Source organism: Carassius gibelio, chromosome B9 (genome assembly GCF_023724105.1).
Source record: "Carassius gibelio isolate Cgi1373 ecotype wild population from Czech Republic chromosome B9, carGib1.2-hapl.c, whole genome shotgun sequence".
NCBI lineage: Eukaryota > Metazoa > Chordata > Actinopteri > Cypriniformes > Cyprinidae > Carassius > Carassius gibelio.
The window spans coordinates 28,287,019-28,314,409 of NC_068404.1; the positions used below are offsets into that span (position 1 = coordinate 28,287,019).

General features: G+C 36.4%; 1 protein-coding gene across 4 annotated transcripts in view; it reads right to left on the reverse strand.

Annotated features, from left to right (window-relative positions):
* tanc1b (tetratricopeptide repeat, ankyrin repeat and coiled-coil containing 1b) overlaps positions 1 to 27,391 on the reverse strand; it is a 164,159-nt gene that overhangs the window by 41,291 nt on the left and 95,477 nt on the right. For 3 of the 4 annotated variants that reach the window (XM_052565546.1, XM_052565547.1, XM_052565545.1), the window contains exons 7-10: positions 26,147 to 26,416; positions 9,412 to 9,531; positions 5,863 to 6,150; positions 4,854 to 5,005 (exon numbers count right to left, since the gene is read on the reverse strand). In XM_052565546.1, the coding sequence (XP_052421506.1) occupies positions 4,854 to 5,005; positions 5,863 to 6,150; positions 9,412 to 9,531; positions 26,147 to 26,416 (830 nt within the window). Of the gene's footprint in view, positions 1 to 4,853; positions 5,006 to 5,862; positions 6,151 to 9,411; positions 9,532 to 10,317; positions 10,558 to 26,146; positions 26,417 to 27,391 lie in introns of those variants that run through there. The other variant, XM_052565548.1, reaches the window with a different exon arrangement.

Here is a 27,391-nt window from a genome sequence, read left to right on the forward strand (position 1 = left end):
GGCAATAAACCCTGTTGCACAACGCCTGTTGTGACCACACCATAAGAAAAGCTGGATCAATATAGAGGAGGTCCAGCACTAGTTTAGTCATTTAATGCAGAGATTGTGACTTCAGCAGTCACGGAGAAGAAGAGAGAGGGTCTTTGGGTTCACGGCATCTCAACAGTCCTCTGCATTTCAAAAGACTGGATCACGGCGTTCCAAACAACAGCGCCGGCATCGCTCCAGTCCCTGCTCTATCAACTTCAAAAGCAGACTCAGACATATCGAAGCAACACATCCTAAGAAACACAAGACGGCATCGCCGGGATTGTCTCACTTCAAACAACGAGCGCTAATGAGCGACCTCACTGCCTCACACTCCAGGACCTGCAGCACAGATGCAATGATTTCACATATTTACCAGTGGAACAAATCAGCCTGCACCACACAGTGAATAGGTCAGGGAAGTAAATAAATCTCCAGTGGGAATAGAATAACAGGCTTCCAACACATTTGTGATTGTAATGATAGGAAGATTAATTACTGCACGGTAAGAAATTCAACTCTGGGAAACAAAGTGTTCTTCCTTCCCACAGAAACGTTCATTTTAAACACGTTGAAGGATAAAAAATTAATGCAAACAAAAAATACAAGTTTGGGGTTCAGTAAGACATTTTTTTTTAAATAAACTGATATTTTTATTTGATCAAATTGATCAAAAGTGACCGTAAATACATGTATAATGCTACAATGGATTTAAAACAAATGATTTCTGAAAGATCGAGTGACACTGAAGACTGGAGTAATGATGCTGAAAATACAGCTTTAAATCACAGGAATAAATTATATTTTAAATACTATTTCACACAGAAAACTTATTTTAAACTGTAAAATTTCACAATATTACAGTTTTTCCTGTAGTTTTGATCAAATAAATACAGCCTCAGTGAGCAGAAGAGGCTTCTTTCATTAAAGAGCCAGTAAGATGAAAATTCTAAGCTTCCTATCACTGTTTATAAGTCCTGTACATTAGGTTTAAATCCATCCAAGGTTAAAAAAACATTGTCATTTTGTCAAAATATCATTTTAAAATTACCTCAATTCTCAGAGATCCCCAAACGGTTCGCGCAAAGCTGTTCAAAAGATTCAGTTTCCTTAAACCCCACCTTTCGGTAGCATACTGTGTTCTGATTGGTCAACTAACATAGTCAGGTTTGATTGGTTGTTCCGCACACACCTCCACGGTAAACTATGCGTTAGCATCTGTTTGGGGTGAATTATGTCTTATTCCTCTCATCGCGAAGCAAACAGTAAAATAAAAAACTTGAACAGTCTAGCTGCTTTTTCTTCTGTGTGTGTGTATTCAAGCCGCGCCTTCAGTTTGAATCTGAATAGTGCGTTCAGCGCGGGGTCGTGGTCACATTGGATTTAACGAAGGGAGACATGAAAAACAGACATCACGTTGTTTTCATATGGATTACTTTATCACAGAATATCTGTTTTCCGCAGCACTTGTTTAGTTTTAAAGTAGACATGTCAAGCTTTCTATAGATATCTCTGGTGTCTCTTCGTTGAGTATTCACGTGTTTGTACATGACGATCAGCGCAGACAAAGGCTGCAGACAGCACACATACTGATAAGACGCTCGGGAGAAAACAAACACATAACTTCATAATCATACTTCGCGTTGTGATTCGGAGATGCTCGTTGGTCTAAATAAAGTTGGTAATGAACCATCTTTTATGGCCAAACGCTTTGAAAATCCTGCTGTACTCACCGAGATTAGAAAAGCAGTCATCAGTGAAATGTTGTGAACACAACAAAAGGGATTTGTTGTACTGCTCTGGTATTGTGGTGAAAATGAATTTTAGCCATTGGTTCTTCTGATCTTCATTCTTTGGCAGTGAAAATAAAACACACTGTCTCCTCGACATGATGCTCTCACACCATACAGAGCGTCTGTGTGTGTGTGTGTGTGTCTGTGTGGGGGGTGGGGGCAGCTCAGAGTTCAGTTTCTCTCAAGACGGTGGGCGGAGATTATTATGCAAAGTGTTCCTAGTGACGTACATAGAGATGGGCAAAAGATTTGAAATCTATAACGACTCGTTTCAGCGATTCAGAGTCGACTCCTTACTTTAGAAGCCAATAACTTTATAAATCGTGTACTTTTTGGTTTAATTATTTGCACATTGTTTACACTGATGGACAGCTACATCATACACTGCAATACAGGTAATTTCTGATTTCCCATCTGTGTGGCTCTTTAAGTTATCATTAAAACATTAAAAACAACCCCAAACTTTTGAACGGTGTTGCAGTTTGCTACAATTCAAATTCAGGAATCAGGCACTTTGAATTCAGTTCTGAATGGTGCTTAAGTCTGAAAAACGCTTAAGTGTTTAACAGAGTAAATGAGACCTGTTACACAAAGACACAAAAAAACAGCGTCTGATGTAATTCTGCATCCTCCATCATAAACATGTCAGTGCGAGGGGAAACAGATCACCAGACCTCCATTAAAATCCCCACACATTCATCACAATCCATTAGCAGCATTACTGCATGTGCTCTTCATACAAGACACGTGAAACAACACATGTCTGTCTGAGGCAGTCTGCAAAGAGACAAAACACCACAACTAACTGAGAAATCAGTTCATTATCTATTAGTCTGGTCTCTGCAATGTGCACAGAGAAACTTTAGCCACCTTGCTGTTGCATAAAACCCATTTCTATAAACAAAACACATGTGAAATCATCTGAGGACACCGAATGAGTCACTGCTAATGAAAAATAAAGCATTCAGCGCAAACGGTCCAAAGCATAAGAGCACTTTAGATTAAATGCCTGAAAGAAGCTCAGAAGAATACAGTTTTACAATTATATAAGTGGTCAGTCTCTAATGTCTGGAGCAGACAGGAGACCGCTTGAGATGTTTTTGTAAGTACATAACTGTTACATAGTTATGATGTAAAGATTTCTATTTTGCAAAATATTTTTGCACAAAGAAATTGCTCAAAATTGTGCTCATCCTAACAATACGTGAGTAAATGTTGGAGTGCGCATGCAAATTAAACCAAACGGGGAAAGTTTGTTGAGTAAGTCCCTGCTGGTAAATGCTATAACTGCACAATTCTGCAAGCAAAACATTTCCATTTCATTTTTTACATAAGCTTGCATGTTAATAAAAGGCTATATTCTACTTTTTGCTTCAAAAGAGCTTGATTTTTTGCCACAACTGTTATGAAAAACAACAAAAGTATATATTTTTATTATATTAAAACATTACATGTAAGTAAAGTATGAAACGCAGTAATAAATTACAATATTCAACAATGAATAGCTGCAGACAAATCAAATATGTAATATTACAGAGGGATACAAATATGTGTTTAAAATTTTTTATAGGTGTCCTATAAAAACAGAGTCAATGGCTGGCAGTATTTTACTATAAATTAACTGTGAAAAGATTCATAGCAAATCTCAGTCAAAATGTGATCGTCTAACTCTAATATGCTAAATGCAACTATAAGACAGGAATATATTAAGAGATTTGAAATATTAACTTTGGTGTATAGTTAAAAACACTATACAGATACATTTGATGATTTGAAAAAGCTGATTAAATGTATGCTGATTAAAAAATACCTTGCACACAGCATAAACACTGCAAATCCCTAGATGATGTATTTAAGCACCTGGTTCTCTTTGAGAGGCTCTCACAAACATTCAGTTGACTTTAAATGAACTAGAATTCATTTTGACCTCGAGCAAATACTACAAAGACTTCAAACTGGCACACGATTAAATGAGAAAATTAGAGCAAAAGGTAAAGTTGGAAAAACCAAGGCAGTTCACACAGTTCATCTACCAATCACCAATCAGTGCTCGAACGTGTCAGATCAACATGGACTAGATTTCAGGATGTGGATCAATGTGCAGGTATTAGTCGTGAAATACAAGCTTCAAAAGACCGGACAGCTTTCTCTCACCACATTTTCTAGAAAATGAGAGAAATGATGGCATAGCTGGGCTGGCGTCAAAAGAATGATTCTCCAAACTCTTTCTCTTTAAATGAACAGATGGAGGAATGATATGTAATACTTTTCATTTAAATGCACCAATACATTATATAAACAATGGTTAGAAACAGACACTTTTACTAAAACATACAAGAAATGCCAAGCAGAGTGACTGGTGACGCAAATTAATTTGATTGATTATAACGGGACAGTGTGAAGTTCACTCTACTCAAGTTCAAATTAAAACACTCTCATACTCATGAGGCACAAGACAACTACATCCACAAGTCCACAGCACTCAAGTCCATCAGTTAACCTATGGCAAAGCGAAAAGCTGCGTGTTTGTAAGAAACAAATCCATCAAGAGTCCATAATCCATAATACAGCAACCTCTCCTCCAGTGAAAAAGCTGTGTTGTCTGACTCAGGAGAGAAAGCTGCACAAATCAAGCACAGGTTACAGTGCAAAACCATTCTGAACAAATATGCAGCTTGATTTTGATTTGAAGGACAAAAGGGGGTTTTAGTTGGAGAAGTGTTATTATGGATTATGCACTTGTATTTAAGCCTGGAAGCAATGGTTTAAAGCACCTAAACGATGGATTCAGAAGACTTTTGTCTTGTTAAGACATTAACTGATGGACTGGAGTGCTGTGGATTATTGTGATGTTTTATCAACTGTTTGGACTCTCATTCTGACGGCACCCATTTACTGCAGAGCATCCATTGATGAGACACTGATGCAATGCTACATTTCTCCAAATCTGATGAAGAAACAAACTCATCCTAATCTTGGATGGCCTGAGAGTGAGCATATTAAATAAAAGCATCATGAAAAAGCAGTGTGTACCTTGGCAGCCAGGCGTCTGACGGCCTCCTCGCGGCGCCGCTGCAGCTCAGGTGTGCTGGGACAGCTGCTGGATCGCAGGGTGTTGGTGGCGCTGGGCGGAGGGGTCGGCTGAGGCGGCTGACTCAGAGGCAGATCTGAACTCGGCTCCCCACCTGAACATGTGACAGATGAATATCCACATGAGCACAAACATCACCAGCTGCTGCGATCCTAACATCAATACACAAACATCTCAAACTGTCTGGGATCATGGACAGAGAACCTTTAAAACAACTTAAAATACAGTATTTTAACATTCATTTAAAAGTGGGAATTTCAAATAAAAATACACTGGAATTATTTTTTTTGACTGTTTTGAATATACAAGGATCAATGCCGTTTTCTCTCAACTGTCCATACAAGTTTTGAACATGCAATTTAATGTCTCTTGCAATTAAAAAACTAAATGCAAATATTTTTAACACAATTGATAACATTTCTCAAAAAAAAAAATCAATCAAAATCAATGATGTAACAAAACATTTCTATTTTTAATAAATTAATAAAATGATGGTTTCTGCAAAAGTATGAAGCAGCACATCTGTTTTCAACATTAATAATAATCAGAAATGTTTCTTGATTAGCACTTGAGCATTTAAGAATGATTTCTGAAGATCATGTGACACTGAAGACTGGAGGAATGATGCTGAAAATTCTGCATTGCATCACAGAAATAAACTTCATTTTACAATATATTCAAATAGAAAACAGTTATTTTAAATGGTAAAAATATTTCACAATTTGACAGTTTTTACTGTATTTTGTATCAAATAAATGCAGCCTCTGTGAGCAGAAGAGACTTCTTTCAAATGCATTAATAAATCTGACTGACTACAAACTTTTGAACGAAAGTGTCTCTCATAATTTGACGGTAGTGAATGCATAAAAAAAAAGATTTCATGAGCATTTTACACAAGCATTTGTGCCAGTACTCTAGCATGTGTGTTGTGAAACAAGGTAAAAAACTCACTTTCACTTTTCGGAGATGCGCTTGGGCTGTTGGATGCGATCTGACGCATGCGGCCACCATGGCAGCTCAGGGCCACCAGGCGGGAAATGATGGCGGTTTTGCCGAAGCCCACGTTGCCCACGATGATGGACCCGAGGCTCTCGCCCGATTCGCTGGGCCTCAGGTCATCCTCCAGCTGCTGGAAAAGCCAATCACGGCCCACGAACACAGAGTCTGTGGTGATGCTGGGAACCTCAAACAGCAGCGGCTTGAGCATGATGTCAGTGGGCTTGTATGGAGCAAAGCGGGCTGAAAAACACAGAGAACATGCAGGTTTACTCATATGCAAACAAAACCTTTTTTTTTTATTTAGTTTAAGCTTTATCTGCATGTCTTTTTCTTGCTAGACCTTAGAAGAAAGGTAATACTTAATAATAAAGCTATTTCATTGCAGCAAATGTGATAAAAGATCACATAATCATAGCTTTTTAAAACTACTGACAGTTAACCTTGCTAAATATGTGCTTTAAACACCCTCAATGTCACTTTAGACTGAGTTTTTACTGTGCATGAGGCAAAATATGTGTGAAAGTACATAAAGAAGCCATAATGGTATGAGGGAATAAAGCGCTGTGACATTATATTACAGACTTTCATCACTTTTAGTAGCTGTTTGTGTGAATATAAATAAACAGGGCTGTGTGTAGGATATCTGTGTCTCACTGATATTGTGACATTAGTGTCGTATATGCACACTTTTATTGTAGTGAATCTATGATATAAAATAAATATGCTGAGCATGAAAAGTAGCTTGTTTGAATAACTGTTGAGTGGCATAAAAAGTCACAAACATGCAGCAGTTTTATTTAGTTAATAACTGATTTTTGGGTTAATCTCACAAAAAAAAAAAGTGGATAAATAGAAAAAAATAAAATAATGAATTTGCATTAAAAAGTTTAAGTTTTGCTTTAAATAAAAAAGAAAATTTTAAATATTGTCTGGACGTTTTGCATTTTTGGAATTAAGATTATTTGCAAAGGTGACAACTAAAAAAAAACTTGACTGTTTTATTTAAATCAACAATTAGTCAAAACTAACCTCTAGAACAACTTGAAGCTGCTCATGTTATGATCACACTGATGTTAGTTCCTTTAATATTATATAATATAAATTATGTATTTTTTGAAAAGTCCAGAAAAAACTGAACTGAAACTACTGAAACTCATTTAGTTCATGAAATCTTAAAATGCATTAGAAAGAACGAGATAATAAATCAAAGGCAGTTTGATGAAACAAACCTGTGTTGTACAAAAATAAAATAAAACACAAAATAGTTCTGCTGCCGATCATTCTTACATTAATCTTGCCTGACTGTCTCTCTCTCTCTCTCTCTCTCTGTCTGTCTTTCTGCCTGCCTGCCTGCCTGTCTGTCTATCTATCTATCTATCTATCTGTCTTTCTGTCTGTCTATCTGTCTTTCTGTCTGTCTGTCCGTCTGTCCGTCTGTCTCTCTATCTATCTGTCTGTCTGTCTGTCTGTCTGTCTGTCTGTCTGTCTGTCTGTCTGTCTATCTATCTATCTATCTATCTATCTATCTGTCTTTCTGTCTGTCCATCTGTCTGTCTGTCTGTCCGTCTATCTATCTGTCTGTCTGTCTGTCTCTCTGTCTATCTCTCTATCTATCTATCTATCTATCTATCTATCTATCTATCTATCTATCTATCTATCTATCTATCTATCTCTCTCTCCGTCTGTCTGTCTGTCTGTCTCTCTCTCTCTCTCTCTGTCTGTCTGTCTGTCTGTCTGTCTATCTATCTATCTATCTATCTCTCTCTCTCCGTCTGTCTGTCTCTCTCTCTCTCTCTCTCTCTCTGTCTTTCTGCCTGCCTGCCTGCCTGTCTGTCTATCTATCTATCTGCCTGTCTGTCTGTCTGTCTGTCTGTCTCTCTGTCTATCTATCTATCTATCTATCTATCTATCTATCTATCTATCTATCTATCTATCTATCTATCTATCTGTATGTCTGTCTGTCTGTCTCTCTGTCTCTCTGTCTATCTATCTATCTATCTATCTATCTATCTGTCTTTCTGTCTGTCCATCTGTCTGTCTGTCTGTCCGTCTATCTATCTGTCTGTCTGTCTGTCTCTCTGTCTATCTCTCTATCTATCTATCTATCTATCTATCTATCTATCTATCTATCTATCTATCTATCTATCTATCTATCTATCTATCTATCTATCTCTCTCTCCGTCTGTCTGTCTGTCTATCTATCTATCTATCTATCTATCTCTCTATCTGTCTATCTCTCGTTCTATCTACCCTCACACACACATGGCCTGCACAAGCTGGAATAAGAACCACTGGAGCTGAATGCTGCACTGATAGGAGCTGATGAATCTCTGCAGCCACTGGCTGTGATTGAATCAAACCTCTGATGTTCCTCATTATTTATCAGAACATTCAACAAGGTCAGAATAACAGCTCAACACCAGGACACACACAGCAGCTCCTGCAGAACACACATTAGCTCGACCCTCAGGGTACACCAGCATTTATATAAGAGAAAGAGACAAACAGATAGACAGAGAGGAAAAACACAAAAACACATGTATTTAACTATGTTCTATTTCATTATTAATGGATTTAACCATTTTAAACACTTCCTTTCACCACAGGAAGTATATGGAGAGGGTTTGCTTATTTACATCCAAGTCCTGAATAGGTAAATAGATCTATCTAACAGAAAGTCTCTCAAAATGTTGTTTTTACAGATGACAAAATATAACAAACTAAAAGAGCTGTTTCAGAATGTACAAGGGATAATTTCACCCAACCAGTAAAGAAAATATTTAGGTAAAATGTTATTTAACAATTAACAAAAAATATAAACACACACCGAAATAAAATAAAATAGATTGCATTTATACTTTCTTTTTTTGGGAGGGGGGGGGGGGGTCAAAATGTATGCCAAAATCAAAAAGAAGATTGAAAAATATTTTACATAAAGTAAATTAAGCCTTCAGCAGCCTAAATTCTCATCTTTGTTATAATTGTTATTATTTATATTTTTTAATTATTTAAATACATTTGAAAAATTAAAGACAAAATTAGAACAAATAATATTATTTAAGGCAATTTAAATAATTTTTTAAGGTGGCACCTGAAAAAGCACCTTAATGGAGGGATTGTCTTCTTGGATCAGCCTAAATGATGAACAACAAATCATAGTCCATAATATAGTTTTTACATACCCCCCCCCCCCCCACTATATTATCACTGATGACAATTTAAACAATGTTTTTTGGATGAATGAGACTTAATGTTATTCATTTTATTCATTGTGTTTCTCCATGAGGGTAATAAGAATTTGGGGTGAACTTGAACATGTGACTTATGCCAGAATACATGCAGAAAATATCTAAATATATCAAAATATAACATAAAAACAAAATAATTAATCAATAATAATAATAACCATTCTAAAAATAAGCTTCATTTTCTTTGTGTTCTGTGTTTTTTTTTTAGGATAAAGAGGATAAATCAAGTTGCATGATGGGATTGTGAGCGCACCTTTGTCGTGTGGAGCTCTTCCGCCGGTGTTGTGCCAGGGCAGGCGGATGGACGTACGCAGGGGGGTGTTTCGCTGTTCATCAAGATAACTCAGGTCCTCCAGCTTAGTGGAGCTGGTCGCTGCACACAGAAAAACAGCAGCTAAGCATTATGGGTAGAATCAATGCATAATAATAAGATCAAGACCAGGTAATCACAGTGTGATGATATAAACGGTAATAGCACACTCTTATCAGCCAATCAGATTCGAGGACCAGAAATAATTGTATAAATATTATACATATAAGTTTTGACTATAGTTTTAGTTAACAATGACGATTAGTGAAATCATGGGATCTGTTATTTAAAAGTGACCACCGGCTACACCACACTGGACTGTAATAATAACTGTTTTCAAACAGGTTTCCCTCTGTCTGATATTGGAGGGAAAAATAAGATGAATTGCTGTCATATAAAGAGCATGAATGTGAAACAGATGCACACTGCAGTTCCCTACAGATTCAGGTCTGGGTTAAAGATCGCTGACCGCAGCGCTCACATTGACCATAAACGTGAAACGGTGGCGGGAGAAAGATGACATCATCCCGAATGTAAATCAATGGCAGGGACCGTAATAAGCACAGTAAAGAATGAAAGGCGAACAGAACCAGGTCACTGAGCAAACACACACAAACAGACTAAACAATCAGAGACGTTTCTAAAGCAAAGCAACCCATTTAAATTAAACAGAAGTGAAAATCATGAAAAATGCAAACATCGAATCTCGCAATATTTCACTTTTTGTCAAGCTGTGTGACAGAAGCATGTCATTGAGTGCTCGGCCTCTAATGTTCATCCATGCATCACTGTCTGAAACTAATGCACCAGCAACCTGCTCTGAAACTACTTTCTGCTCTGGATACTCACAGACTGACTGTTCTTCAGCAGCCCCGCAAACCTCAGTTTCCTCAGGGCACCTCCATGTTCAGCCATTCACATTCAACTGGTGAACCGCACCGCAGCCCGAGTCTCTCTTCACCGCATCGCTGAACGCATCCACAACCGCAATCCCAATGAAAGAACGGAGAGAGATGGAGGAGGAGGTCTCTCTATCTCTTTATCTCTCCTCTCCTACAGAGCGACGAAGAAATAATCTATGATTCTCCCGGAGAAAAAGACTGAATGCTAATCAAGCAGAGCTGGAGGAGAGTTTGGACAGGAGGGAGACGGGTGATGGAGGGAGGAGCTGGAGGTGCGGAGCGAGTGAGGGAGTGAGTGAGTGAATGAGCAAATCAGCTGCGCACCTTTCTGACATCAGGGTACTGCTGCATTTCTCATTCACATTCAGCTTTAAACAGCCTCACTGTGCCACAAGCAGTACTACAGACTGGGGCTGGGTATATGGCAGAAAATCTTTTTTTGACCAATTCAAGATCTCAGTTTTGAGTTATTATCATTATTTGTCATTTAACGAATCAATATATCTACAACATGATTTAAGTGATGCTTTCTTTACTATCTAGTTAAAGAAAGCTCTATTCCATGTGCACTACACATCAAGTTGTCAACATCGTGTAAATGTTAAACAGATTACTTGTGAAATATCTCTGCAGAAAAAAATGCATGTAATATGAAGGTAACGCAAGAAAAACACACACAAAAAAGTTTCAATAAGTCAAGTTCGCAACTTTTCATTTTCCGTCGGTCTAAGTTCACATTGTGACTACAGAAGAGTCAAGTTTTAAATAGGAAAAATATAGAAACTATTTGGTAATTTTTGAGCAAGATGCTAATGGTCTAATCAGATTCAATGATCTATGCTAAGCTAAGCTAATAGTGCTACTGCCAGACGCGGAGATCGGCTGAATGGATTCGGTAAAACTCAATTCTTAGAGAATGAAAAAATTAGCATATTTTTTTAAAAAGTGGAGTGTTCCTTTAAATACCTCCTTAAATATAAACACTACAAATTCAAATTTGAAATTCAATTTTGTGTTCAGTTTATCTAAATTTAAATTCAGAAACTGTTTTGGAATTCAGTAATTATGAACCTAGTTATAATTACCTGCAAAAACATTAAAAATATAATAATTTATTATTTATTAATACTAATTAATAAGAATGCGTTCAATTGACCAATTCCAAATTCAGTTGATCTATTAATTAACCTATTAATAATAATTAACTATAAACACATTCATAATGAATTCTTAATAAATAATACTTGTAAGTAATTATCAGCCTATCAAAAATAATTACCTTTTAAAAACAGTAAAAAAAATAATGATTAATTATTAACAATGAATACTAATTAATAAAGAAGCATTAAACATTAAAATCAGTTGATTTGATTTGGAAATGTACTAATGATTGAACTATTCATAATATTTAACTACAAAAAACATTTATTATAAGTATTAACTGTTAATAATTAACATCAACAAATAAGTATGCATTAAATTGATTAAAACAAAAATCAAAATCCAAACAAAAAACTAAATCAGTTCTGAATGGTGCGCAATCCTTGTGGAAAAAGCAGCTTTACCTGCTTGAAATAATATCAATATTATGCAAATTAAAACAGTAATGTGCTTTCACATGAAGCCAGGAGAGATACAGTAGACTATTACTTTACATAATAATATTTGCCGACAGGAGCGTGGGCGAAAAGAGGCTCCTGGACAACCGCATTTAATTTACACAGAACCAAAGTCTGAATCTTAAACATATTTTATCACTATAGTTGATATAGTGCCTCACAAGCTCTGCTGCAGTCTTCAGGAAATGTGAATCTAGTTTACTCTGTGACTCCGGTCAAAGCAGCGCCGCGTATCTGATGTACAACACAAATGCATATTGATAGCCCATCTGTTTTTAAAACCCAAATGTTTTTGCATCTGCATGCGTGTGTGTGTGTGTGTGTGAGTGTGTGTGTGTGTGTGTGTGTTTGGGCTCGAGTGCAAATGGCTGATACCCAGTGAATCATTCCACAGTGGCAGAGCTAAACCTCGCTGAGAGAGAAATCTAATCAGACCGGCTTTAGTAGCAGACTGGCCCGTGACCAGCTGCGCAGATTATGCCCTGTTCCTCTGCTTTCACCGAGCAATATGCTGTTCCTATTGTTTACATTAATTAAGGAGCCTAGCCATGAATATGCATAACTCAGATGATGTCATTGCTTGAATATTCATGAGGTCAGATGAGTGGACCTTTTGAACCGGGTGATGTTAATTAACACGCTTGATTCATGTTGAGAAGTCGTGTGTGTTGAGATGCGGGGTCAGATGCTCCTTCACTGCACCGTTGGGAAGATGCTAATCGATCTTACAAACACAGTCAGGCCCTCAGGACTCGGAGTTGTTGTTCAGCATTAATGAGTGATGTTGACAAACGAGTAACACATGGGTGAAAGTTTCAGCTGGTTCAACTGATTCAATTGGCTTTAGTTCAGCAACTATATCACTCTATTGGTCACTGTGTATTCTGAACGATATCTTTAAAAAACATTTTTGAAAAAAGCCTTAATGCTCATTTAGGCTGCATTTATTTAATTAAAAATACAATAAAAAACAGAAAATTTTGAAATATTATTACAATTTAAAATAACTGTTTTCTATTGCAATATATTTTAAAATGTAATTTATTTTTGTGATGCAAAGATGAATTTTTAGCTCCAGTCTTCAGTGTCACATGATCCTTCATAAATCATTCTAATCTCCTAAATGCTAAAATTTCAGGTTGCTTTACATTATTGTGAAAACCGTGATACATTCAAAAGTTTGGGGTAAGTAAGATTTTAATAAGAGATTAATACATTTAACCTGCAGAGGATGCATTAGATTTATCAAAAGTAACAGTAAAGACATTTATGATGTAAAAAAAGATTTCAAATAAATGCTGCTTAAGAATCTTAAAAAATGATTAATCACTGTTTCCACAAAAAAATATGAAGCAGCACAACTATTATGAACACTGATATTGACACTTTACTTTTATTATAGTAAAAGGATAAATTACCATGGTAGCCCTCAACACATCAGACAATTGAAAGTGGATGCCTGACAGCTTGCTACATACCTCAACAGACACTTGTGGTGCCAAAAGTCCGATTGATTATAATGGAAGCAATCTCAAAACCTTCTCCGAATTACAGCCAATGTGACCTTTTCTAAGTGAAGATGTTCATGGACAAGCCACTGTCAATCACAGACAGAGACAGGAAAGCATGTGGTGACACTAAATATGACAAGATGAAGGTGAAAACCACACAAATGCACTGAGCTGTAAAATGACATACTCGCTTAAACAATCAAACCGTGAAATGAGATATGCAGAGCACTTCATAAGAAACATCATGACAGGTTAGGAGGTATGTTTTAAAGTGGGAGGCAAAAAATAATAATAATATGAAATAATAAGTGAGATATTAACGAAGTCCACAAACACATAAATGTGGGAGAAAATAAAAAAATAAGCCAGGGTCAAATTTTTAAATGGAACTCAAAAGACAAAATATGTTTTGATTAAAAACCACCAAAATTCTTGTTTTTTTGTGCTGCTGGTGCCTCAATCAATCAATAAACTACATATTTCAACCAGAATTCAAAAGAAAAATATTTTGCTTAAAAAAACAATTATATTGAGGCAGAGATTGAATATTGTCAAAAGGCTGAATAGTTCAGACAGCAGCTCAGTGGAGCCACAGCTGAGGACACCAGTGATTCCAGATGCACGGTCACCACAGTCCTCCAGCTGTCACCAAAGAGGAAAGCGGAAACAATGCAAATGTGTATGGCACATGTCTTCTCCCAGGACAGGATCCAAAGCCACAGAGTGTGACATTCACCCACAAACCCAACCAAGAACACCACCAGGGATCATTGCTCATGACCATGTGACCTTCTGTGACCCAGAGTCCTGGACACCAGCCGGAGAACCGCTCCAGTACCAACTACTCTCTCAAATCATCGTTTGCTGTAGTGTGTCAGTTTACATGTCCAAACATTAGTTTTGCCATCAATTGTAATAATCCAATGAGATTTTTGTCTGACAACAGCCAGTCTGACTGAGGTTATAAACGGAGAGATTTTTTTATTTTTTATTATTTAATTACTTTTCCCTTGAAAAAGTAAGGGATTACTCTTATTTTTTCTGTAATTGAATTACAGTTACTTCTTATGTAACTGAAAGTAATACTTTATAGACTGTAGAACATGTACATTTTAAAGTGACCAATTCAATTCAAATTCACCCTCATGAATTGAACAGGAGGCAGTTGTTGCATGTGTGCATCGCGGCAGAACCATCTGGACGGATGGATTAAGGATGCTCTAAAGTTTCTGGAAAGCTGCCTCTGCACAGCAGATGAAATCTTAACCGTGCGTCTCTGTCGAGTCTCCCAAGACCACAGTGCAAAGAAGAAGAACGGCAGAATTTCATCTATTGCAGAAACACCATCTGCCTCTGTCTGCCTTCATCTTCTGAGAGAGAGAAGAAAGAGAGGGGCAGAAAGGAAAGAACATAGGCATAGATGCTTCCTAACTGCTGCTTCATATCGATACAAGTCCTGAGAGGAGACAGAGAGAGGGGTTTGATATCTGAAAACCCCTGCAAACCCTCCACCACTGCATTGATTCAATGATTTACACTAAAGCCTTCTGCTCGCTCTGTTGGGCTTTAAAAGACTATTCAGATTCAGTAACATTATCACACTATTTAATGCTTTGACACTTCAGTGCATTCACTTGTTTGCATGTTTTTTTAAACCATGATCATGAATTAAGAAATAGCTCCCACGACTTTTTAATTTGTTCGCTGGTCTTAGTAAATCAAGGCCATGTTGTACAAATTTATTCCCTAGTTTTGATTTAATTTAAATGAGGGAACTTATCAGTACAACTTACCCACAATTTACTAAAAAGTGTGAATGGAAGTACAATTTGGACAACATTTATTAAAATGTGGAAAACAAATGATCACAATTTGGCCACAATTCACTAAAACGAATGAAATAAATTTACCAAAATTATGGAAATAATTAGTGCAAGGTCATTTTTTAACCATTTGAGGTCTAAGTGTATTTTTGGGGCCTGGAGAAGTTTTGTCATGCCCTGACATTTGTGCTTTTTTTAGTTGCTTATAAACATCTAAATGGCTGAAGTCTAATCTCACTGTAATCAGCACAAACTGGGCTATAATAATATATGAGCAGCATGTATGTACAGTAGGGGTGTCCCCGACTAAGGATTTTCATAGTCTAATCATATGTTTGGGGGCAGGGCAAAATACATTAACAAGAGTCAAGTCAGACATTCAACTAACATAATTACTGATGTTAACACACAGGGAAAATGTGTAATCAACACCTTGCAGATATAAACGGGGTAAATGTTTTATGTTTTGATGAACAGATAGCTAACACTTAATGTCGGCGAAACCGTAACAATGAACAATTTAATTTTATTACAATAGTGCTCTGCTCTCATTATAAAGTTTGTCTAAAACGTTAGCAGTTAATGTTCTGCATTTCTGTTTTGAGCTGCACGCACTGATGATGACCAGTAGAGTGACACATTTGATAGCAAGTTTTTAATCAATAGGATTCAACTCATAATTTCATATAGAATACGCTTCGTTATTTATACAAAATAACAATTAATACTTAAAGGCTATTCGCAAAATAGTTTTTGTTTAGTTTAAAAGAAGACATGTCAGGCTTTCTATAGATATCTCTCATGTCTCTTCGTTGAGTATTCACAGAGTTACAGTTCATTTTAATGACGTGTTTGTACATGAAGATCAGCGCAGACAAAGGCTGCAGACAGCACACCTAGTTTGTTATCTTTGTTTTATAATTGCACAAAGTTTTGTTGTTATGTCTGTATACAAGAATAAGTAGACCCTTTACAGATTCGATTGATTGCTCTTATCTGTACGATCAAATCTGAAAGAGTAAATTATGTTCTTTTTGGGGTTATCAGGAGAAAATGACAACGCGTATGCGCGTTAATCGACAAAAAAGGGTTAATAAATCAAGGCAACAAATTAGTAAGAGGTTATGATTTAGTAAAACAAGGGAATGAATGAATTATGAGGCCCTGATTTACTAAAATTAGGAAATGTATTAGCTCAAGGCCATGATTTCTTAACATGAGATAATGAATTAGTACGAGGCTACTTTTTAAAGGGGTCATGAACTGAGGAACCATTCCCTTGATCTTTAGATATATAAGCATTCATTGTGTTACAAAAACATCCTGTGAGTTTGAGAACTCAAAACAGCTTATATTGAAAGCAGTCTGCCAAAAAGACATCTTGTGGAATGTTCTACTCTATGATGTCATAGCGTGGATAAGCTCCGCCTCCACATAAGATCATCAATATCACTGTTTGTTTAGCCCCGCCCACCGATTCACACACTTATTCTAAAAATCTTGATAACATTATAAGTGGATCTCAGAGAACAGTACAAAATAAGAAACAGAAGTAGTTCATGACCCCTTTAATAAATCAAGGGAATGAATAAGTACGTAGGCCAAGGTTTACTTAAATTAATGGATGAGTTAGTTTAACTTGGCAATTTAGTACGAGGCCACGATTTACTAAAACAATAGAAAGAAATAAGTGCAACTTGGCCATGATTTACCAAAACAAGAGAACAAAATTTAGCAATTTAGCCCCAATTCAGTAAAGTGAGGGAAACAATTTGTACGCAGCCACGATATACTAAAATGAGCGAACAAATCCATTCAGTGTGACTAAGATTTACTAAAACCAAGAAATAAATACAACTTGACCACGATTTACTAAAATGAGGGAAAGAATTTATACAAATTTGCAACAATTAACAAAAATTTTATTTTTACAATTTTAATACAATTAAAGCTGCGGTAGGTAACTTTTGACACTCTAGCGGTTAATAAACAGAACTGCTTGCGTCTTGCGGAAGAACATCGTAGCCGGAACTACTTCTCTCTGTTTATGTCTATGAAGAATCACAAAGGTACTGGGTTACTCCGCCGCGGTACCCCCAAAGCAATCTAAAATAGTCCGAATATAAACACTTATTATAGGTGTACCCTAGTGATTCAGGACAAGCTAAAAACACGGTTTGGAAAATGGATTCATGGTGTACTCGCTTATTATATACATTTTTCTACATTTTGAACACAAACAAAGTTACGGACCGCAGCTCTGATTGGTTGTTTTTTACCGGGAGCGATGGAGTTTCTGCAAATGGCAATAGGACACTGGGAGGAGCCAGAGGAGCTTTATTTTTACACAGATTATCTGTCTCATATTCTACAGTCAGGGCATAATGACAGGTTTAACAAATATGTAAAAAATATATTTTTACAAAAGTTACCTACAGCACCTTTAATACAATTTTGGCAACACATTTACTTAATTGGTGATCACAATATATGGTATCATTATATTTTCTTCCATACTCCATAGCGTGATACTATATATATATATATATACATATATACATATATATATATATATACACATATATATATATATATATACACACATATATATATACACACATATATATATATACACACATATATATATATATACACATATATATATATATATATATACACATATATATATATATATATATATATAAATGTGACTCAACTCTACAACTCCCTAGGTTTAGGTTTAGCCCTGAAGATGTTTCTTTTCCAGATCCTGTTTTATATCAATTTCATTTCTGAGCTTAAAAGACATGTTTTCTATCATCTTTCACGTTTTGAAAGATCTGCACAAAATATTTCAATTTTCTATCATTTTTAATCTTTGAACACGCTTGCTATCACGTCTGCAGCTTCGGTGGCTGTATTTCAGACGTTAAGCACACTTGGCATACAGAAGGTGAGGAGAGACGTTCTGCAGACATGCCCTGCTGTGCCATAATACAATTATAGATTTATGTCCGTTATTTTTGGAGGCTTACGGGCATTAAGAGGGCGATCGAATGGAGTCAAAAGACCTCCAAGCAAGACCGGACACAACACAGAACACACTGTTATCTGGCTCCATGAGTGCATGTTTGTTTGCGAGGATGCACGTGGCCGCATGTCCAGTTGTTATGTGCTCACTCTGTAAAAGACTTTGTTTTTCCTTTTCCACATATTAAAAAGCAAATCGGCTTAATTAGCTTGAGCTCTTTGCTTTCTCGAGTCTAATTAAACTCATGTAGCGCCACCAGTTGGTTTGTGTATTCGCTGTTAAATCTCATTAGCGCTGTTTGCAAAAGCTAGAATCACTATGACTAGTGTTCATACATGAGGTTACAGGGTTTATAAAACACCCGATGAAGTGAACAGACTTATTATTTTCACTTAGGATGCATAAAATGTAACTAATGACAATGTCAAATAAACGCTATTCTTTTGAAATTTCTATGAAAAAAAAATAAATAAATGGTTTTCAACATAATGAGATGTTTTTTGAGCAGCAAATCAGCATATGAGAATGATTTCTGAAGATCATGTGACACTGAAGACTGGAGGAATGATGCTGAAAATACAGCTACGCACCACAGAAATAAATTACAATTGAAAAAAATATTCACATAGAAAATTGTTAATTTAAATTTTTCCTGTATTTCTGAGCAGACTTGATGAGAATTTAAAATATTACTGACACCAAACTGTATATCCTTATGACAACATTTGCCCTTAATATTGATGTATATAATCTAAAATGACTCATGAGAAATAATAATAATAACCAAATATCAGATCTCCAATCAATCACTGATTCATTCAAACGGACAGAACTGGATCATACCAATTTTTACAATGTTTCTTCTTCTAAAGCTTAATTAAGAGAAACCAAATCTCTCTCTTAAGCCATAAACAAACAGAACACAAGCACACAAAGACAGATGGAAAGGTTTAGTCAATACACTGCAAGTGCACAAACCTGCTGAATGTACTTTACATGCATTATTGTGGGATTGTGGTGGTAAAAAAACTTCCATCTCAAGGGGGAGATGCAAACCAGATGTGCTATTATTCAGGTAATAAACTCTTACCTGTCAACAGCTAATAAATGTTGACAGCTTAACTTGCTCAGCAAAATGCTCTTCAAACTTTTGCTTGAGCTGATAAACAAAAAATGACAGCAGTAGCAGAGAAATGTGAATATATCACCCAAGTTTACATTAGAGAGATGAGTTTTGCACACTCAAGTTCTCATCTGTAAGATGAAAATTCATAGGCAAAAAAACAGCAGCAGCACCAGGATTGACACGGGTGAGATTTCTGAGTCATTCTAATATCTGAGCGGTTAAAACGGGGTCTTTGTTTTCTCTGAGAGCGAGAGAGAGAGTTCAGTGTGGTCTTAATGAGCTGTCCGGTAAATGGATCGGTTGCCTGGACACAAATGAAGTTCAGTGGCAGAAATGAAATGGAATGATTATTCACTGAGGTCGTGAATCCCAGACAGACACTAAAGCAGCAGCATCTCCACTGACAGCGCCATTTACTCCACAACACTTAAAGAGACAGATCACAAAAATGGATCATTCTTTTCATGTCACTCCAAAATGTATGCTGTCCAAAAAATATAGATCAACAATTAAAATACAGTGCAGATGGAATGTAAGAACTTTCTGGGAACTGTTCAAGTGCACCAGAGACACTCCTAATTGAGATTGTAGATAGAGTGTCAATGGTCAATTTGAGAGATAGGTGGCGGTAATGCACTTACAAGTCTGCGATCCGCCATAAACCAAGACGACGACACATTTCTTGCATAGAGCAATCATTTTGTCTTTACACATCAATGTATCGTCACAAGCCATAGGGTTTAATTTGGTTTTGTCTGTGTATTATTTTTTTTGATTTATTGTATGTTTTAGCCATGATTCCCATATTATATGACTAATAGATTGTAACAATTTGTTTTAAAAATCTCAGTTTGTGTTCTACTGAAGAAACAAAGTCACTCATATCTTGGATGCTGTGGGGGTAAGCAGATAAACATCAAATGTTCATTTTTGGGTGAACAATCCCTTTAAATCTGAAGTCTTTAAGTTTTGCCTCTTTGTCGCCATCTCTGTTTGAAACCTGCAAATGCAGTTATTTGCAGAATACTTTTTTAAATGTGGGTCGTGCACCATGTGGCTGTTGGAATCACAGTTTCTAGCCTATGTCTTTGAAGCATGACCCAAATAAGAATTTTCACCGTATATTGTCATCTAAACCAGTGGTTCCCAAAGTAGGGGTCGCGACCCCACGGTGGGTCGCGGGACCCCGGCGCAGGGGTCGCGAGATGATTTCGATATAGGCTTTATATATTTTTGTTTCAAGTAATTTAACTCTTTCGCATCGCACGTACGATCACACCGGTGTGATCAGTCTAGGCTAGTCCCTGGAGTGTACGACCACACCGGTCAGTGCATGACGTGAAATCTCGCGAGTTGGCTGGCGCTCAGCCAGAGACAAGTGCGCTCAGAGCTGTCATCACAACTTTTCAGTGTTTTCAACCACATAATGTTTATTTTAGGTTTCAGACATATAAGAACTAGAAAAAACAATACATTTAGAGTTTGTAAAATACACACTGATGTCAAAGGAAGAGGCAATAATAATCTTTTTCATTATAATTAGACACATTTCATTCATATCAGATACACATTGTGTAAGTAACTTTAAAGTTTACTCCATTATTCTCCCAGTTCACCAGCCACTTACTTTTATGTATTTCGGGAGAAGTGGATGAATTCACGTGTTGTAAATCCAACAGATCTGATTCTCTGAACTGCGTCTGCGGCACAAACTAGGATGGCGGCGCCCATCGCGCATACAGCTCAACTAACGCGATCGTTATAAAGGTGTTTAGACAACAAAACACTTCCACTTGCATATATTTGACAATCGGAATATCAGCTATTTCATGCCATATCTAACAAATTTGTTAATATTTTGAATAAAAAAGGAAAAATGACAAAAGCAGATCATTCATTCAGCTCTGTTGTTGCTGCGGTATGTCACGTGACAAGCAATGACGCGTCACCATGGAAAGCATAAAGTGACACATCTAACGGATTAGCATGAGTCTGTGTGTGTGCGTGTGTGTGCGCGCGAGCGCACGGGTGTGAGCACGCGTGTGAGCAGCTCAGACTTACTCGACTGGTTACTGATGGCAGAATAATGAACGAGTTCAACCCAACATAGCTGCACAGTTACTTTCCGAGAGAGAACAGGTGGATATCGAGCAGCTCATGCAGAATTGTAACACTGATTTTGCAAGCAGAACAATAAAATATAACTTTGTGTGCTTTGAGGCTGGGCATAAAATCGATTTGCTGTACATTCGCGGGGCAGCAGCGCATTTATCATGGGGTCGCGGGCTAAAAAGTTTGGGAACCCCTGATCTAAACCAGTAAGTGACAATTCTGCCACTTTTGTTCTGACCAACTGAGGGAAAAAACAGTACAATATACTAGAGTCAAAAGAACAATCTGTTCACAAATCAGATTTCACTATGGCTTGTTACTTCATATAAAGCAATATACAGCATTAATTTTGCACACATACATCTGCGATTTCAGAACACTACATGCATGTTTAGAAAAGTGCTCTATCATGTTGTTTTAGAACAGATTAAGCGTCCTGTTGAGTGTCTCACTCTCTGCTCCATTTACATGAACTCGACACACGACCAAAGTGTCTAAAGTAAATGGAGGCTGTGTCCTCGGTGAGCTTCACCTAATGATGCTGTCTTTGCCTGTCCTTCCCATCTGCCCCTCGAAAACCAACACTAATGCAGCAGAACTATGACATCATCATGCCAGGAGCTGGATAAGAGAACCAACAGCATGCACTTACATCAAATATTTGAACAAGTGAATGACGACTGCAAATAGGATTAACCAGTTCTTATTTAGAAAAAATACTTTTACTGAAAGAAGGGGTGGGCGAGTCTATGTAAATCGTGAGATAACAGTTCAGTAATCAGGCGCTGTTAGACAGCCTTTTTAGTCCGTGCTTCATGTGTATGCGTTTAGAAAAAGCGTACGTCAGAACAGCGCTCTAATAAAATGTTTGACCCACAAGGCTTTAAAGCACATGCAAAGAATGTACTTTTGTGATTGCGAATAAGTGCAGTGTCCTGTGAGAGTAACTCTATCTGCGCATTAAATCATCATCTGCACGCGCTCACTTTGAAACAATTTCTTGTTAACATCTTCCATTTATCGCCGTCTCGTTTGTATTTGCCCAGTTTGTAGAAAGCCAGCCAGGCGTTTGCAAACACGGGAATTGAAGACACTTGTACAAACGCAGATGGGTGACACGAGTGGAGATGTCTCCAGATCGGCGATGTATTGTTTGGTTTTCAACGAGGTCCATCGACCAACACAAAATTAATTTGCTGAACGCAGAATAAACTATGTTCCTGCGCTCAAACCTGCCAATCTTTGTATTCTGCTTGTTATAAGTATGTGATGTCATGTGCACTACCGCCGGTGGAAATAGACAAATAGATAGTCATATCGCACAACACTAACAGAAAGATATTCTTGAATGTCTGCATTCTTGCATAGACAGTATGGCATATTACAATACTCTGACAGTGTTTACTGCTGCACTGAATCAATGCTGAGTGCTATTTGAATCGATCTAATGATTTATTCACTGACTGAATCTTTCAGAGTGGTTTTTCACTCATTGTTTCAATTTAAGATTTGAATCAAAATCCAAATAGTTCAGTAGCAAGTAGTTGTAAAGATATACATTCAGAAGAGCGCTCTGCTGGTACTTCAATTAAAATATCAATACAATTAAAATAAAAAAAACCTATGCAACCAAAAAAAAAATATTATTTTTATTGAGTTTAAAATAATTGTAAAAATTATAAATAAATAATTCCTTAAATTAATAAAAACATTTTTTAATTAAATAAAAAAATATATATTATTATTATTTTAAAAAAAGAATCATTAATGCAGACATTACCATATTAGAGTCAAGCAGAATATAAATTGGAACCAGAATCATAAAATTCCTGTTCCCATCTGTAGCTGTATTCTGTTAGTGTCTGTGTGTGTGTGTGTGTGTGTGTGTGTGTGTGTGTGTGTGTGTGTGTGTGTGTGTGTGTGTGGTAACATGACGTTGGCAGCTGTGAATGCAGTGAAGTTACAGATCTATCAAACGCTCAGTAAAGACTAATGCTTTATTCACCAAGGCCAAGCAGGGTGTGACATGAGTAAAAGCAAGCAGGTGTACAAAATGAAAATGTGAACACACACACACACACACACACACACACACTAAAGAAAACATACTCTAACCTTGACAACTGCAGATGCTTTATGGTGCCAACCGGTTTTTATTGTTTCACGTCGACTCGCTTAGTTTAATGACTGACGGCTTTTTATGAGAAAGGTTTCTGCACCTTACCTTACACAATATACTCACACACCACAATAAACCCAGACCAAACGCCCACATCCACCTCTCTCACGAACACCTCAACAGCTTCTGCAGACTTCAAAACATCAGCCTTCATCACAAACATCAGGTTTTGAGAGAAATGCAAGCCTCATATTTATCCAAACACCAAATCAAATCAAGACAAATCGTCAAAACCAGGATCATGAAACCCATCAACAAAATTTCAAGGTCACAATTTACTTCAAAATCAAATTAATAATAATAATCATCATCATCATCATCATAATCTAAAAACATTGATTTAAGCTATTTTAGGATAATTAAATTTGTAAGCATTGTGAGCATGATTTAAGACAAACTTAAATTCTTATTACTTAAATGCACTATAAATACAGAAATATTGCCTACAATTAACAAGCATTTAAATAAAATTCAACAGAATGTCTAATGTTTTGTATGTATTAAGCAGATCTTATTCAAGTCTTATTGTGCAGTATTCATTGGTGCAAAATAATTGATGCGCATTCATAATATTTATATTTTACATGCACTTAACAAATAAATGCAAATAAAACATAACAAAAATTAATAAATAAATTAGACAATCATTTTTTGTTGTTTACATAAAATAATCCATTTAATCAATAGTTCACAATAGTATTATTCCTTTGACCAAATATTCGGTGCAACAGTTTGTTGCTTTGTTTGTCTCGCATTGTGCAGTTGTCTTCAGATTACCTGAAAGTAGCATGGGAAAATCAGCCTGGAATTAATATTTCTAAAGAGATTTGGAAGGAAGGACTGAAACTAATTCATACCTGCTCTATTAATGCAAGATTACAACTTACAGAGTCTAAAGTGCTGCATACGTTACACTGTACCTAAACTAAACTCATCAAATTTACCCTTCAGTTTCTCCATTAGGTGATCGATGCAAGCGCTCAGATGGGACGCATGCTCATATTTGTTGGTTTTTGCCTTGAGATTTCTGAGTTTTGGAAGAATATTTGTCGGTGGCATTCAAATGTTTTTGGAGAAGATATCAGTCCAGAACTTGAATTTTTTTTTTTGATGTTCTGACCATACATTAGCATTGACACATCTCTTATGTTTGGTATGGAGGTGGCTAAAAGGGTGAAGTCCACTCTATCACCCAGATTTCAATAATGGCATGCTAAAAGGGCTTTGTTTCTCTAAGACTGATGCATTTAAAAACTATTTCTTATTAAAATATGTTGCCCCTTCCTCACTTTTTTTTTAAGAACTGAAATTTGTTTGGACACTTCTGTTATAGATAACTTGGATATTTTATTATTATATTCAATTTTTAATGTTTTGTCTGACTTTTCTTAAAGGTGTGTATCTGTGTTTGGGTGGGGTTTTACTGTATTTTCTTCTGTGTGGTTAGTTCAGGCATGGCATGCTTTTTGTGTACAGTTTGTGGGATTTTGTTTTGTTTTTAGAAAAATGTCAGTATTATAAGTTTCGAATGGTTTATCAAGCTGACTTTAAAGCCAGTGCAACAAATACTACCATGAAATATAAAATTAAAAAAATATATCATCATATTACAGCAATGCAAATTACCGTATTTTTTAAACTATAAGTCGCACCTGAGTCCAAAAATACGTCATGATGAGGAAAAAAACATATATAAGTCGCACTGGACTATAAGTCACATTTATTTAGAACAAAGAGAAAACATTACCGTCTCCAGCCGCCAGGGGGCACTCTATGTTTTCAGTGTAGACTACAGGAGAACTGAGCAGAATAGAGCGCCCTCTCGTGGCTGTAGATGGTAATGTTTTCTCTTGGTTCATTTCTCTTGGTTCATGTCAAATTAAATTTGATAAATAAGTCACACCTGACTATAAGTCGCAGGACCAGCCAAACTGTGAAAAAAAGTGCGACTTATAGTCCGGAAAATACGGTAGATTTTCTTTAGCATTACAGTAATGCAAATTAATTAAATTCGTAATTCTTTCTCTTGATTTCAGTGTGAAATACAACGTGTTTTTGTGAAATTCACCCATCTGACAGAGAAGCGGGAAAGATCACGTGATCAGTCGGAGGAATGTGGAACTGATGCTAAAGACAGAAGCCGGCCAACAGCACACACACACACGCAGCAGCTGCCCAACATATCTGCTTCCTCAAGGAGCAACAGGAGAAAGAATGTGCCTCCTGATAATGAGCTCTCTCACAATCTACAACACACACACACACACACACACACTCTTACACTGGTGGCAATGTCTTCCCATGAGTCTCTGCTCGGCTTCATTCCAGCAGTCACGCGTCAGTCATCGCCTCAGGAATCACAGGATTTCTCTTACCTGCGACTGAGTTCGGCCGAGGCATCATCAGACTGGACGAGTTCTGCGTGGGATACTGGACGGGGCCCTCGGACGCTACGGCTCCTGAAGTCTTCTTAGCCGTGGAGACGCTCCGTACCCCTGTCCCAGATGTTGAGGCTTCCTCCTCGGCCACCGGAGAGCACGTGTCTGGCCGCACATGCTGAGCGCAGCTCCTTATGCTGCCCTCTTTACCCCACTCCAGACTGGAGCCGCTGCGGTCGTCATTCTCTGAAGAGCTGGTGATGGTGGCTGGACGAGAGGAAACTGGATTACTGACACTGTGTGCACACATGATTCTGACTCATTCATTTAAACTGATTCTATTCAGCTCAAATCACAGGTACAGACAACAAACAACCCTTAATAACAAGCTGCCTGATTACGTGTACTCTCCATTTTGATTTATCCTAAGTTCACACTATAAATGATATAGTGTGGATACAATACAATACAAATTTTCATTAATTTTCATTGCAGTAATTTGATTTTTCTTACATTTTTATATGTGCTATATCATTTATGAGATAAAAAGCTAGTTTCTCATGTAGTTTTACTTTAGTTTGTGTACTAAAATAACTAAAAAGGTACATACAAATTACATAGACATAAAATAATAACTATTAAAATGATTAAAAAACACTATTTAAACTTAAAATGAAAACAAAAAAGAAAATATCACATAAAAACAAGTTTGCGTGTATATATATACATATATATATACATACATATATATATATATATATATATATATATATATATATATATATATATACATACATATATATATATATATAATTAATTAAAATTGTCACTTAATTTTAAATCTAGCTTAGCTTTAGTGTATGTACTTATTAACGATAACTGAAATAAAAATTAATAAATTATAAACACAAACTTAAAAATATATATATATATATATAAAAAAAAAAACTACTAAAAGAAAAACATTTTTTATTAATAATTATAATAGTATTTAATACAGTGTATAGATATATCTTGTAATGCCAGTCAGTCATAATTAAATAATAATAATACATTAATTTACACATTCCCTTAAAGGAATAAATAATAAATAAATAAAATAAATGCATCAATTCCAGATATTTCCAGAAATTGTTAACATTCCAGGGTTTTCATGACTTTGAGAAGCCAGTTAAACATTTCTTCATTGTTTGAAATGTTTCCGAATCCTCAAGCTCTGTTTATGTCCAGGTTTAAATAACA